The 15,200-nt window shown below is 41.8% G+C and overlaps 1 protein-coding gene across 2 annotated transcripts in view; it reads right to left on the bottom strand.

Moving 5' to 3' along the window:
• The window catches only part of NAALADL2 (N-acetylated alpha-linked acidic dipeptidase like 2), a 2,111,880-nt gene that overhangs the window by 204,436 nt on the left and 1,892,244 nt on the right, over positions 1-15,200 (bottom strand). For both annotated transcript variants that reach the window (XM_073626241.1, XM_073626242.1), the window contains one exon: positions 12,301-12,394. In XM_073626241.1, the coding sequence (XP_073482342.1) occupies positions 12,301-12,394 (94 nt within the window). The remainder of the gene's footprint in view (positions 1-12,300; positions 12,395-15,200) is intronic.

Below are 15,200 nucleotides of genomic sequence, written 5' to 3'. Positions count from 1 at the left end.
GAATGGTGTCAAATAAACAAAAGGGGGGAAATGACATGGACATTCATTGTACTGTTCATTTAAGCACAAGAGAATCCATTTTGTTCTCACTGTTGAAATGTGTTCTGTAACCTTCACCTAACACACAGACACTTCTACTAAACGCTCTCTACTCCCCCCTTCCTTTTCAAGGTTTTACTTTTGCAATTGTTCTATTCGCTAGTTTTTAATAATATATTTCTATTTGTTAGCTTTTAATAACATCTCACACCACCCCTTTCTTATCTATGTATAAAATAACATGTAATAATAAATTTTTCACTGAACGGACATTTTAAACACAGTGATTGAGTCCTGTGAATCTGTTCCTGCAGCTGCAGTATTAACTTTGTTGTAGAGTCCCAATCAGAAATCGGTCATATCAGTTAATATGGGAAAAACCTTTCTCCTTTCCACTGATGCTTTATCACCAATCCTTGTTTCACTAAAAAACCCAAATTGTCAAAAAACATTTGACATTGGGACAGAAAGTGAGGTAAAATCTTCTGAAGAGGGGCACAGACAGCAAAACAAATGCCACAGGGGTGATAACCCTTCCCTATGTTTTCCAAAAAGCTTAAAAATAGATTTTTTTGGCTGGAGCTACACTTTAAAAATGTACTAGTTCAAAATTACAAACAGATTCTACGTAACAACAAACCTACAGTCCCTGTCTTGTTTGCACCGCCTGTATACTGCTGTTCAGAGGGCCTGGGGCCCCACGCCTTTCCTTTTTTTAATTTGGGTGCGGGGTTCCCCTTAATATCCATACAAGACCCAAAGGGCCTGGTAATGGACTGGGGGGGTACCCATGCCATTTGTCTCACTGATTTTCATCCATATTACCGGGACCGGACATTACATTAAAGCTGTAAGCAGTTTTAAATGACTTTTATTACTTTAAAAATGTCATTTTGTGCAGGGACTGTTCTAAGCATGGGAAACACGTGCCACTTTACAGGCATACTATAGACACCCCCAGGTATGATATTTAAAGGAATATTTCACTTTTTTTCACTTTAAGCATCATTAAAATCACTGCTCCTGAAAAAACGGCCGTTATTAAAATTTTTTTGCATTGATACATGTCCCCTGGGGCAGGACCTGGGTCCCCAAACCCTTTTTAGGACAATACCATGCAAATTAGCCTTTAAAATTAGCACTTTTGATTTTGAATGTTCGAGTCTCATAGACTTCAATGGGGTTCTAACGTTCGTGTGAATTTTCGGTCTGTTCACAGGTTCTGGTGCGAACCGAACCGGGGGGTATTCGGCTCATCCCTACTGCTGATCCAGGAGTGATTCATTTTTATAAATGTGAGCCTATCAATGGAGTCGGTGGACAGGTGCACCTTTTGATCCATTACAAACCCTCCAGCAGCACTGAATGATCATTCAGAAAGGTTGATTCACACTGGATGCAGGACAGGCCAGTAGCTCGACTGCATATTGAGAAAGTTCTGGCCAGTGGTCCATCCTCAAGACCCAGTAACCCAGTGGATGCTCTGTTGGAAAGGTCTCCAAGTCTACTCTTGCCCCTAGATATTCCTGCACCCTATGATGCAGACACGGGCGATGGTCTATATGGTGCAGAACTGAAAAATTGTTTAAAGCATTGGTCAGCCGGCCACCTTCTCCACCACTTCTTCTCTGATCGAACAAAGCCTCAGAAACACGTTGTCCAGAACCAGGAAATGGTAACTTCCCAGGGTCTGGAAAGGCATTACACAAACTTTTCTTCAAAGCCTCCTGAAGATGTTTCATGCTCCCTCTGCAAAGGCAGGATGAATTCAGCAACTTTACCCTTGTAACGTGGATCAAGAAGGATTGCCAGCCAGTAATGATCCCTCTCCTTGATACCATGAATCCTAGGGTCCTTTTGCAGGCTTTTCAGAATCAGTAAGCCAATGCAGTGTAAGTTTTCAGAGGCATGAGATTCTGGGTCCGCTGGGTCACTGAGGATGACATTGTCAGGCACTACCTCCTCCCAGCCACGTACAACTCCTTGAGTTTCTGGGGACTGAAAACCATCCTGTCAGAGAGGTTACCTGGTTTGGAGCCAGTGCACGCCAGTGCGTGTTGGCATGCGCATTCCTGTGTGTGCTGGTGTGTGCGCTCCGGTGGTCACTGGTGTGCATGCTCCGGCTTGCCCTGGTGTGCACGATGGTGCTCGGATGCGCGCATGTGCGCGTTGGTGCATGTCCGCCTATGGGCACTGGTCTGCATAATCCTATGGGCACTGGTGTGTGCGCCGGGTTTCGGGCACGCGCCCGTTCGGGTGTGCGCACCTGTGTGCATTGGCGCACACACGTGTGCGGCGTTTGGTGCCAATCAGCCTATTTAGGTCTGCTGTACACTCTGCTTGGTGCTGCCTGATCATCAGCTCCTTGTGACCTTGCTCCTGTACCCATATCTGTATTCCTGATCTCCTGACAACCCGGCTTGCCTTTTGGATTTCCTTGACTTCTGCCTGCATTTGACCTCTGCCTGTTTGACTTCGCTTCTGCCTGCTCCTTTGTGTTTCGCTGCCCGCCTGTTGCTGAACCTGGCCTGTATCTGAACCTGCCCGCTCTGCTCCTGCTCAGCACCCATTGCCAGTGTTCCTGTTTATCAACTTGCTCTCTGAAGATCCCATACCTTCCAGCATCAGGATCCTTATTACCAGGCTCTCCTATCACTCCGCACACCCACGCCACCTGTCTTCTCTACCAGGGGCTGCGAGTCGGACACATAAGGGAGACCACCCTCTGCCCAACCGGGCTCATTGGTCAGGTACGTAGAAGTCTGACACATCCCTTGAAGACTGCTGCGTGTCATCCTCCACATCCATGCTGACACAATCCCCCTCCTCTTCCTTCTTTTTTTTCTGTGTGTTTGGTGGCCCTGCAGGAATGCTATCTGCATAAAAGGGACGTTGAGAGGAAAGGAAGTCCTCCTCTTCCTCTCGCTGTTCTGCCTCAAGTGCCCTGTCTATGATTCCACAAAGCGTGTGCTCAAGCAGGAAGACTAGAGGGACAGTGTCATTGATGCATGCATTGTCGCTGCTCACCATCTCACCATCCTTATGGCCTCCTCAAAAGGTCCCAGTAGAAGAACGTTAGTTCGAAACATGTTGGGTACATAGCCTGCTGTGCTTTTTATATCACGCTGTTCTTACTATTTTTTGTGATCACTCCATGTACACATCTTGATTGACGGTCTGTACGTTTTTTATTTCTGCTTTTATCAAATAAATATTTTTTATCTTGGATCCATCTGCACTATGTGGAGGCCCCTTTTTTCTTTTTTCCCATGATTTGTGCAGTCAATTGGATGTTGGTCGGATGACTACAAACACCCGTCAGTTGGAGCCCCTACCGTGAACATCTACCATCGATCCTCTTGGATACGGATGCAGGTACACATCACCTAACTGCAATGGTCCTGGTTGGAGAACCTGCTGGAAATGATCATTTCATGCTTGAATGACCCACCACCGTTTGCCGTGTGTGTCCACACTTTGGGGTAAGAGTATTCATTCCCTCTGTTTTTGATGCACATCCCAGATTGAGGTGTGTGGAAGTCGTTTCCCATATTACATAATTTTCATCATCAGAAAGAATATTATTCACTGCTTTCTCCAACAGACTATATATCTGTACATAGAGGAGCCCGGGGATTTGTTTTTGTGTTTATCACAGTCTTATTATTATCTGGATCAGCCTGTTTCATATGACTGTATGCACTATAAGCACTTGTCTGTGCCATGTACACATGAGTTCACCCATCATCATTTATGCACTTGACACTTTTAGTCATTTTTGTACAGTTGTAATATTTCTCATCACTTATTGCTCACCAGTTAAATATTCACCCCTAAGGTGACCCGTGGGGGTGCTTGTATTCCTTTAGCGCTGCATTTTTTATTATTCATTCTATACACAATTTGTCACATTGTTGATGCTAGCTGCTGTTTTCTAGGAACTTTTTTGTGTCACTAGTAGCGCAACTTTTCTCACATATTTTATATTTTTTCCTCAATCAGTAGCCACTGGCATGGCGAAAGAAGCCAAGCTCCCATGAGCCTGTCCTGGTGCCATACTCATACAGGTACTCATTTATGGCCGTTTTCTGTGTGTGCAGCCACTGCAGCATTGCCAATGTTGAGTTCCACCTGGTGGGCAGTTCACAAATGAGGCGGTTGGTGGGCAGGTTGAATTCCCGTTGAATGTCAGCCAGCCGAGCACTAGCATTGTATGACTGCCGGAAATGGCCACAGACTTTTCTGGCCTGCCTCAGAAGTTCCTGTAAGCCTGGGTACCTGGTCAAGAAACGCTGCACCACCAAATTCAGGATGTGTGCCAAGCATGGAACATAGGTCAAGTGTCCCTATCACAGGGTGGAGAGAAGGTTGGTGCCATTGTCACATACAACCATTCCTGGCTCAAGCTGCCATGGCGTCAACCACTTCTGAGCCAGCCTCTGCAGAGCTGACAGAATCTCTGCCCAAGTGTGGCTCCTGTCCCCTAGGCAGACCAATTGAAGTGCCTCATGGCATCTTTTATCCTGATTGCTTGCGTAGCCTCTTGAACGCTTACGGAGCACTGCTGGTTTAGAGGACAATTCTGCAGAAGAGGCCATAGAGGAAGAAGAAGAGGAGGGGGTGTAGAGATGTGGCAGAATCACCACCAGCTTTTTGGAGGCGTGGTGGTGGAAAAAGCTCCAACATTGAACCCTGTCTGACATCCTTCCCAGCTGCCAACAGAGTTACCCAGTGTGCCGTGTAGAAAAGGTAATTTCCCTGACCATGCCTACTGGACCATGAGTCAGCGGTAATATGAACCTTGCTGCTGACTGCCCTGTCCAACGAGGCCAAAACATTGCCTTCCACAAGATGGTAGAAAGCTGCAATTGACTTACGTGAAAAAAAATTTGTTTTGGAACCTGTCACTGTACATTCCATAAATTCACGAAAAGGGGCCAAGTCTACCAGCTGAAAAGGCAGCAGTTGTAGTGCTAGCAATTTGGCCAAGCTAGCATTTAGATGCTGAGCATGTGGATGGCTGGCACAGTATTTTCTTTTGCAGGTTACGCAAATAGGTTAGCAAAATTTGCCTGCTTATATCAACTGGTGGTGTACTGCTAGCAGATTGGCTGCAAGTACTTGTGGCACCTATTACTATACCTTCATTCCTCCAGGTTTTTGAGAGGACTGGTGGTATAGTAGGTGTTGAGATCACAGAGGAAAAGCAAGGAGAAGTCTGTCCTTTTTTTTTTATTATGTGGGTCTTTCAGGTGCTGTTGCCAATGGACTGCATGGCAGGTCGTCATATAACTTGTCAAGCATGTGCTGCCCAAGAAGGTGCTGTTCTGGCTATGCTAGATCCACTTCAGACATACTGCAATCTACTGCACATGTCAAAAAAGCCCACACCAATGAAATTTTGGAAGTTAGCAGCACTCTGCACCTGTGGAGCTCTGTGGTGTAATGCAATAGGGTGGCTGCCCTTAAGCTGGCCCCTGGAGGGCATCCTGTTTCATTGGAGTTGTGCATCCTCCTCCTCACTTTCCTCCTCTCTTCTCTCAGGCACCCAAGTACAGTCAGTGACCTCATCATCCCTTCCCTCCTCGTCACTGGAGCAAACTTGGCAGTATGCTGCAGCTGGGGGAACATGACTGCTAGTTTCTTGTCTTTCTGTGGCACCCCCTCTCTCTAGGCTCACGTTACTCCCTTCCTCAACCTGGGAACCAACATCAGAGCCTTCAAATTGCTGTGCTTCCTCCACCAGCATGTAACCAACACTATGGTTGAATAATTCTGGTGACTCCTCCGTGCATGATGGTGGGGCTACAGAAGGAGTAACCTTGGACAAGGAGCTGATGGAATAGGCTGCTTTGGCAGCTGTGTTGGAAGGCAAACTAGTATGAGCCTAGGTGACAGAGAATGAGGAAGATGACGATGGCTTAGTTATCCACTCCACCATCTCTTCTGAATGTTGTGGCTCAATAACAAGACCAGCAGCAGAAAAAAAGGACAAGCATGACCCGCCTGCAGAGGATGCACCATGTCTGCCACCACCACTTTTCACTGTAGACACAGAGGCTGCTTGCCTTTTTTTAGTGGCCTGTGACTGTTTGCCTCTCCTTGGTGGCCTTCCGGACAACATAATTGGGATTTTTTTCACACCACACTACACTGTATGATATACTGTATACACCGCCTGAAGAGTATTAGAAACTGTACACACTGTATTATATACTGTGTACACAGCCTGCACTGTATTATATACCGTACACTGGCTTCACTGTATCATATGCTGTGTACACTGCCTGAAATGTATTAGAAACTGTACAAATTGTATTATATACTGTGTACACCGCCTGCACTGTATTATGTACTGTACATTGGCTGCACTGCATTATATGCTGTGTACACCGAGTGTGTATTATATATTGTACACCGTCAAATGCACTGTATATATAGTCTACACTGAATGCAGAGTATATGTCAGAAACCATGAATCAGACTGAGACAGAAGTACAGTTAAATCCCACTTGTTTAATAATAATAAAAAAAGGGTAAACAGAGTAAACGTACTAGACGATGAGCATACTAGAACAGCAAGCGGAATCTGGAGCCAGAAAGAATGCCAGCCAAGCAAGTCTTTAACAGGAACACAGGAGAGCGTCTCTAGAGATGTGACCAAGGCAAAGGCAGAGATCATCTGGGCTGGATGGCTTAAGTAGGCAGGACTGATGAGCAGGGTATCATCAACAGGTGAGTCACTGTGGAGAAATAGGGAAATAGGAGCTGGCAATTAGCCGACAGCTGAGCGGCCAGCTCAGAGAAGGAAGGGCTAAGCCCAGTCCTGACACCTGACAGTATATATATATATGTGTATATATATATATATATATATATATATATATATATATATATATATTAGACTGTATATATATATATATATATATATATATATACAGTATATATACCTCCTGAAGTGTATTATATAATGTACACTGCCAAATGCACTGTATATGTAGTCTACACTGAATGCAGAGTATATATATATATATATATATATATATATATATATATATATATATACTAGACTGTATATATATATTAATACACCACCTGAAGTGTATTATATATTGTACACCACCGAATGCACTGTATATATAGTCTACACTGCACTGAATGCAGAATATATAAATGAGAACTTTTTTATTGCATATGTGTAAATATGAGATGTGAGGTCTTTTTGATCCCAGATCTCATATTTAAGAGGTCCTGTCATGCTTTTTTTTCTATTACAAGGGATGTTTACATTCCTTGTAATAGTAATAACAGTGACACATTTTTTTTAATAACAGTGTAAAAATAAAAAATAAAAGGTAAAAAATAAAAGGTAAAATAAATAAGGAAAAAAAAATTTAAAATGAGCCCTGTACTGTCGAGCTCGCGTGCAGAAGTGAACACATAAGTGAGTAACGCCCGTGTATGAAAACAGTGTTCAAACCACACACATGAGGTATCGTCATGATCAGTAGAGCGAGAGCAATAATTTGAGCCCTAGACCTCCTCTGTAGCTCAAAACATGCAACCTGTAGAAATTCAAGAAGAACAGAAATGGAAGGCATGCACACCTAGTGCATTACCAAAGATAATTTAATAATAAAAATATTTTATACAAAAGTGGGTACTCACAAAATGCAACTGACAAAAGGCCATAAAAACAATGCATGGACATGCACAGAACATGGGGTGTAGCTAACCCGTTTCGGGGGTGCACCCCCTTCCTCAGAGCTAGGTGAGAGAGGTGAGAGTAATAATTCTAGTACTCCTCTGTAACTCAAAACTGGTAACCTGTAGAATTTTTTAAATGTCACCTAGGGAGATTTTTAAGGGTAAAAGTTGGTCACCATTCCTCGAGTGGGTGCAATTTTGAAGCGTGACATGTTGGATATCAATTTACTTGGAGTAACATTATCTTTCACAATATAAAAAAAAAATTGGGCTAACTTTACTGGTGTCTTATTTTTTAATTCAAAAAAGTGTATTTTTTCCAAAAAAAGTGCGCTTGTAAGACCGCTGCGCAAATACGGTGTAACAGAAAGTATTGCAATGACCGCCATTTTATTCTCTAGGGTTTTAGAAAAAAACATGTATAATGTTTGGGGGTTCTAAGTAAATCTAAGGAAGAGGCTCAATCATTAAGTGGTTAAAAAAGAAAAAGGTCCCCGACTTTTTACATTATTACCACGCTGCCCAACTAGCCCAGCTTACATTGTACCATGCAAAAGCCGAGACATCACTGTGGGTGAGGCCCTTTTAAACTAGTGTTCCCTCATACCCCACTACTCTCCTACTTCAACCACTGAAATTTTTACCCTGCTTTTAATGACCCAGCTTCTTTTCAAGCCTGGTCCTTCTCGGGACTTAGACGCATACGTGACCTTGTCACCAGCAGCACCATAAAATCATTCCCAGCCTTGCAAGAGCAAGCACAAGGCCCTCCCAGAGAGTGTTTTTGGTATCTTCAGATTGCTCATTTTGCTCAATCAATCACATGCACACACTCATCTCTAGACAGCTTATAGGTAGGTAGGTATATATATATGAGGGCATATTCGATTCAGACCCACACGCCCCAGGTATCATATCTCATATATACAGTCACCTCACATCCCCGCCATCTAGTTTACCATCATACACTGCACAGTGGTCTAAGGTCCTGGAAATTGACCTGGATACAAAGGATTGGGAAGGTATCTGAGCCACCACTAAAACTTCCTCTCAAAACATCATTGCACTCAAAGCAAACTATAAAGTCCTTATGATTTAGTATTTGGTCCCGGCAAGGATCTCAACATTTTTGCCAAGTTACCCCCCCGGTGTGCTTCCGAGGTTGTGGTTGGGAGGGCACGCATGCACATATTTGGTGGACGTGCCCTGTCGTACGACAATTTTGTACAGCAATCTTCCGTATGGCTTCTGCTTTGCTCCATGTTTCTTTCAACCCTGAACCATCCCTTGTGCTATTGAACTACGGGCCCAAGTCTTGGAGTACTATAATTATGAAGGGGGGTAAGGTTCTTAGACTGCACTAGAGCTCAACTCCGTCTTCTTCTGCAGCTTATTACTGCGGCCAAACAAACGATAGCTAGAGTTTGGAAATCCCCTAAATTATGCATCTATTGAAGTTAAAAACAGAATCACCCAAGCCATGATACATGGTAAAATTGAAGCCATTATTTAAGATAGAATTCCCTAGCATATTAAAATTTGGCAAACTTGGGTTGATCAATTTCTACCTTTGTACTTCGACAAATCTCTCTTAGAACCTTAACCCCCTTCACGATTATAGTACTCCAAAACTTGGGCCTGTGTGGTGCCCCCGACTTCTCTATCTCGCAGCTCTTTCTCCACTTTTCTTTCCTCCCTTTCTTATCTGTTCTTTCTCTATTCTCTCTCTCTCACCCCCCCCCCCCCAAAGTACACCATTGGTAGCATGATATATTGGTGTAGCATTTCTCCCTTTTTGACTATCTCAAACCCACAAAGTGATACTTTTCCCCTGCATTCACTTTGAAAAAGTGCCTTTGCCACAGGTGCCTCTGAACACCCTGGAGGCCTTGTGCTTGCATAATTTCGTTATCACCCTATATCGCTTTGTGCCCCTGTAACCAATACCTCTTTGTTTGTATTCCTTGTTTGTTGTATATTCTGTAATATTCAGTATTTTCCAATGATTACACCTTGTTTCTTATTAATATGTTACCAATAAAAAATTTGAACAAGAAAAAAAAAAAAAAAAAAGAAGAAAAGAATTCCTCTTGTGGCAAAAAGAAGAAAAAAGGTGTACAAATGAACTGCCAAAATGTAAAGTATTTTTTTGGCCACAAAACTCAGAGTCAGGGAATGAGAATTGGTAGTTTCTTCTTAAAGAATCATTGTTAGGCCTCACCACTTTAATAAACATGTATCCAAAGTATTTCTAAATCATGGCAGGGTGCTTAAGTATCAATACAGCAATACAATCAATACAAACAGCATAATATAGCCAGCATGAAAGCAAACAAAAAAAAATCCAAACTGAAGAAAACAATGCCAAAATACCGTATATAAAAAAAAACTTGTTCATTTCATTTAAGGTGAATCTTAATGAAATGAAAACATCAATGGCCAACACAATAGTTACCCAGCCAAAAAAATATGTAAAAATGTTTATCTTTAGGAAACAGCTGCCTAAGAATTAGGTTTTGAATTTTATTGGTATCAGCACACCATAAAGCAACACAAATATTCTTCCAAAGCACAGAACATTAACTAGCCCAAAAAATGTAAATTATTTGCATAAAAATTGGACTTGGGGTGTTAAGAATATTAAAACATCATAAATCTTTGAAAAAATCATACAGAGTACAGGATGTTAAAATTGCCCAGAAATTTAAATTCTTTGCAATTGTGAAACAGTGGTGAAAAACTGCATGTTTTAAATGTAACATTCCATCATGCCATCAATAATGGGCCCAGTGTGCAATTATATGTTGAATACCAATACTTGGTTAATCAATATATTAAAGTTTTTTAACCGCATTTTGTAAATAAAATTTAATCGCACCTAAAAAAATCCCATCCTGCATTTTCTCTCCACTAAGTATCCCGTTTAAAGGGATGATGGTGCTTAATAGACATGTTTCTTATTTTATCCACTAAATCAAATATGGACACCCTTTACATAGTTAATCTGGTTGAAAAAAGACACTAGTCCACCCAGTTCAAGCAACATATATACATAAAAAAAACAAAGAACAAAAAACAAATATATAAAACACACATACAAATAAAAAACAATTGACTCACAAAAACAATACACTGAGATGATCGACTCCTGATGGGCTCTTACCGCAAATGACATTTCCTCAACAGGCATCTGAATGTAAACAAAGGGGTAAGGGATCCTAAGTTATGTCATTGACTATATATGGTCTTGACCATATTTGGTCAATGACATCAGCCAGCATCCCCCACCTCTTTTTTTACACCATGGCACTGGCTAGGGAAATGTAATTTGCAGTGAGAGTTTGTAGGAAGCAGATCATCTTGGTGGGTTGGTGTGTTCTGTTTTATCGTGTCGGTGGTTGTTGTTAATCATGATTGACATGGATCTAAATTGCTTGACCAGGTGATTGAAGATGGTGACTTATTTAAACAAAGGAATTTGTCACCGTGTGGTGTGTGTATTTACTTTGTATGGCTTTTTTTGTGTATGAGCAGGGTTACTGTGATAACTGGAAGCTCTTTATATAACAGGGTGTTTCCCTATTCCAATAAGTCCTCCCTGAAGATACCAATATCCACAGGGTCAGAGTGGGGAAGTGTCTATTGTCATTGTCAATATGAAGGCAAGGTGCTTTGCCGGGGGGTCGCCCCTGGAAATGTACCCCCTAATCTTGAGGTCATGTGGCCTGGTATGCTTCAGAAGGGAGAGGACAAATGTTCACTATCCCTTTCATTCCTTACCAGCCAAGCTGAATGCTTGGATAAGGGTCTGGTTTAGATTCCCCGGGGTATTTTGTTTATGCATGGGTCACTACCATAAAATCCATACCAGACCCCTATCTAGGATAAGGGTCTGGTATGACTTTTGAGGGAACCCCACGGTATTATTATTATTTTTTTTGCACCATAACAATCAAGGTATGTGTGTCTTAGCAACCAATGACAAGTGACCACCTCACACATAATCCTTAGTTACTAGAATGTAGGAAGCTGCCAGCAGCCTAGCAACACAGGAGTGGGAAGTCATTCATGTAGTGGCAGTAGAGATACTTGTCTCTGGTTGAAATAGCTGGAGGTGTGGCAAGAAGGAAATCTGGTCATTTAGTTATCAATTCAGTGAAATGCAAATTCAGTGCTGGGTCCTGGGTTTGAATCGCACAAATGACCTATCTGTATAGACTTTGTATTTTTATCCTGTGTTTCCTTCCTATCACAGTCCAGTTCACCCACAAGTTCAGTCTATTTATCTATTGGTGGGTAAATCAGTAGGGAACAATTTGATTACCCTGTAAAGCATTGTATAATATAACAATCTAAATAAGTATAGTCTCTATCTAAAGGTGACTTTTTCATATCTTCTGATAAAGTATTGTTGAAAAGTACTGATAACATTTGACTGAAAAATATTTTTTTTTAACTTGCCCAGGAAAGTGCAGAGTAATTCAACCATCCTAACCATGAAACAATATATATTTTAGTAAGGAATCAACAAGCCATAATAGATTGATGGAGTACCTTCAATGCGTTTCTGAATCTCTAATGCAATGTCCAAAGCATTAAATGGTAAGACTGGTTCAGTGGCAATCCTCAAGACCATTTGTGCTGTTAGCTGAAAAATGTTAAAAATCAATTGAATTCAGTGGTTAATATTCAACCTGATATGCAAAGCATTTTCAGTATAATTCCATTTGTTACATCACAGAACGAGTTAACAGTTATGATCATCTGCGCATACCTGAGATTGTTTTGAGGCACGTTTGGCAAACATAAATAATGTTCAGCTGCCAAATGAAAACCCTATTGATGTCAATGGCCAAATGTTAAAATAAAGTACTATCCATATTCTAAATTAATACGCAAGACCAATTGTTTGACGCAAGACGTCAAACAAATGGTATGAGGGGATGGCACTGCCATGGGTCACATGTACCAAAGCAAAAAAAAAAACAACAAATGTAAATGATGGTCCAATTACCAAGAGGCATGTTTATCAGCTAGAAAACCTGCATGTTTTCCTGATCAAAATGTAAATGGTCAGCTGAATAAGGAAGAGATGAGTTAAGGGGAAGGATAGCTGGGAAGACACCCCCTTATCACTGCATATCTTGGGGGGCACCAATAGTGATCACGCAAGCCTGCCAAATGTTTTAATTATGTTTCCCTTAAAATGGTCAGAGGGAGTTTTCTGCTGCCATAGACAAAAGTCAATTTCCCAATCCAACTAAGACCTGCCTGATCAAGCAACTGTCATCTCAAGCAAATTGACAGTTTTATTATTGCACCTATACAGGTGCTAATATGTTAAAGTAGTAGTTTTCATCAAAGCTTGAAATATCTTCATATACTCAAGATGGTATGGACAACATTTCTGATTATTGTAATTCACTTGAACTTGTTTGGGTATTTGAAGTGAATGCATATTTGGTGAAAATTATATCTTTACTACATAAGTTCCATAGGTAGAAGCCTGGGTAAAGCATGCAACATAAGTAGAAAATCAGAATCTAGAAAAAACGTAATTCACATATAACTATGAAAAAAAACAAGAATCACCTAAACAGTGTCTAGCCTTTGTGGTTATTGCACAAACTAAAATGTGCAATCAGTGATAAAATAACACAAAGAAATCCTTATAAGAAATTTTAAGCATGGATTAATTTAGAAAACAATAAAAAAATGGAAATATCATAATTTTCCTTTCCTGATGGACTCCATGGCAGCATACGTATGGGTTTAGAACTGCCTCCACTACTACCCTATAGGACTCTGTTACCATAAATCTTTGCTCTGAGACAGCGGCCGTGTTCCGCAGCTAGCCTACTATAGAGGACTGCTGCCATGGAGTTCATCAGGAAAGGAAAACTATGGTAAGTATTTGATAGGGAATTTTTCCTGACAGACTCCATGGTAGCATACGTATGGGAAATAACTTGCCGTAGATGTTGCTGGCATCTGCCGTTATTGTGACCAATGTGATGGGGTAATGGAGTGACAATGGCCTAGATTCCTCCGCTGAACCCACCAAAGGAGGGATACCCTCATGGCTGGTGTAAGATAGATGAGCTGGTCCTTGCTGTCTGACCTCCATTGTTGGAGGAAACATGGAGATGAGATGAAGAGAGTGCCAGAATAAATCTGTCTTGGACCACTGAAACCTTCTCCTCAGGCTGGGAGATGGTGCCCCTCACCATGTCAAAGTGGGCTCCGAGAAACACGAGGGACTGTGTAGGTTCCAGATGACTCTTCTCTATGCTCAGGAGCCACCCAAATTCTTAGAGAGTGGAGATGACCTGACTCCTGTGTTCCAAAAGTTGTCTTCTGTCTTGTGCCAGCAGGAGGAGATCATCTAAGTAATGGTGTAGACAAATGCCTCTGGTTCTCAGTAAGGCTACAACAGCCAATAAGTAGGGATGAGCTTCGTGTTCGAGTCAAACCCATGTTCGACTCGAACATCGTCTGTTCGCCCGTTCGCCAAATTGCGAACGATATGGGCCGATCGCGTCGAATTCGTGTGGCGCGTCACGGCCCATAATTCACTGTGGCATTGCAATGCATTGCTGGCTGATGATTGGCCAAGCATGCACTATGACCCGCATGCTTGGCCAATCACAGCGCCGTCTGAACAGAGAGCCGTAATTGGCCAAAGCCAAGGAGGCTTTGGCCAATTATGGCTCAGGGGATTTAGTACATGCCCCACACTATATAAGGCCGCCTGCACGGTGGCCCTGTGTAGTGTGTGTTCCGGCGTTGAGAGAGAGATAGACAGAGAGACAGTGTCATTTAATTTAAGTTAGATAGATTAGGCAGGACAGTCAGTGAGTTAGCTGCACTTACAGTGTATTGTGTATATATATATATATGCATCCCAGGTGTTGTATATATATATATATCTATATATATATAGATATATCTATATATCTATAGATATATCTATATATCTATAGATATATAGATATATCTATATATATCTATAGATATATATATATCTATATATATATACACTGTATTCAGTTTAGCTAGATCCGTTCCTGTTATCTTGCTACTGACAGGCAGGCTTGTGTTGTTACAGTATTTACAGCTACCTGAAGAAAATTGCTGGTGTTCTTTTGATCCTATTAGTATCACAGTCAGGCAGCTAGACTATTTACAGTTATGCCGTGTACACACGGTCGGACTATTCAGCTACAAAAGTCTGACAGCCCGTCTGACAGACTTTTGACAGGCTTTTGGCGGACTTTCAACAGACTTTCTAACGACCGGACTTGCCTACACACGATCACACAAAATTCCGACGGATTTGTACGTGATGACGTACACCGGACTAAAATAAGGAAGTTGATAGCCATTAGCCAATAGCTGCCCTAGCGTGGGTTTTTGTCCGTCGGACTAGCATACAGACGAGCGGATTTCTGGGT

Source organism: Aquarana catesbeiana, linkage group LG04 (assembly GCF_042186555.1).
Source record: "Aquarana catesbeiana isolate 2022-GZ linkage group LG04, ASM4218655v1, whole genome shotgun sequence".
Taxonomy (NCBI): domain Eukaryota; kingdom Metazoa; phylum Chordata; class Amphibia; order Anura; family Ranidae; genus Aquarana; species Aquarana catesbeiana.
The sequence above is the reverse complement of the archived record's forward strand: the minus strand, read 5'-3'. Positions and strand labels throughout refer to the sequence as shown.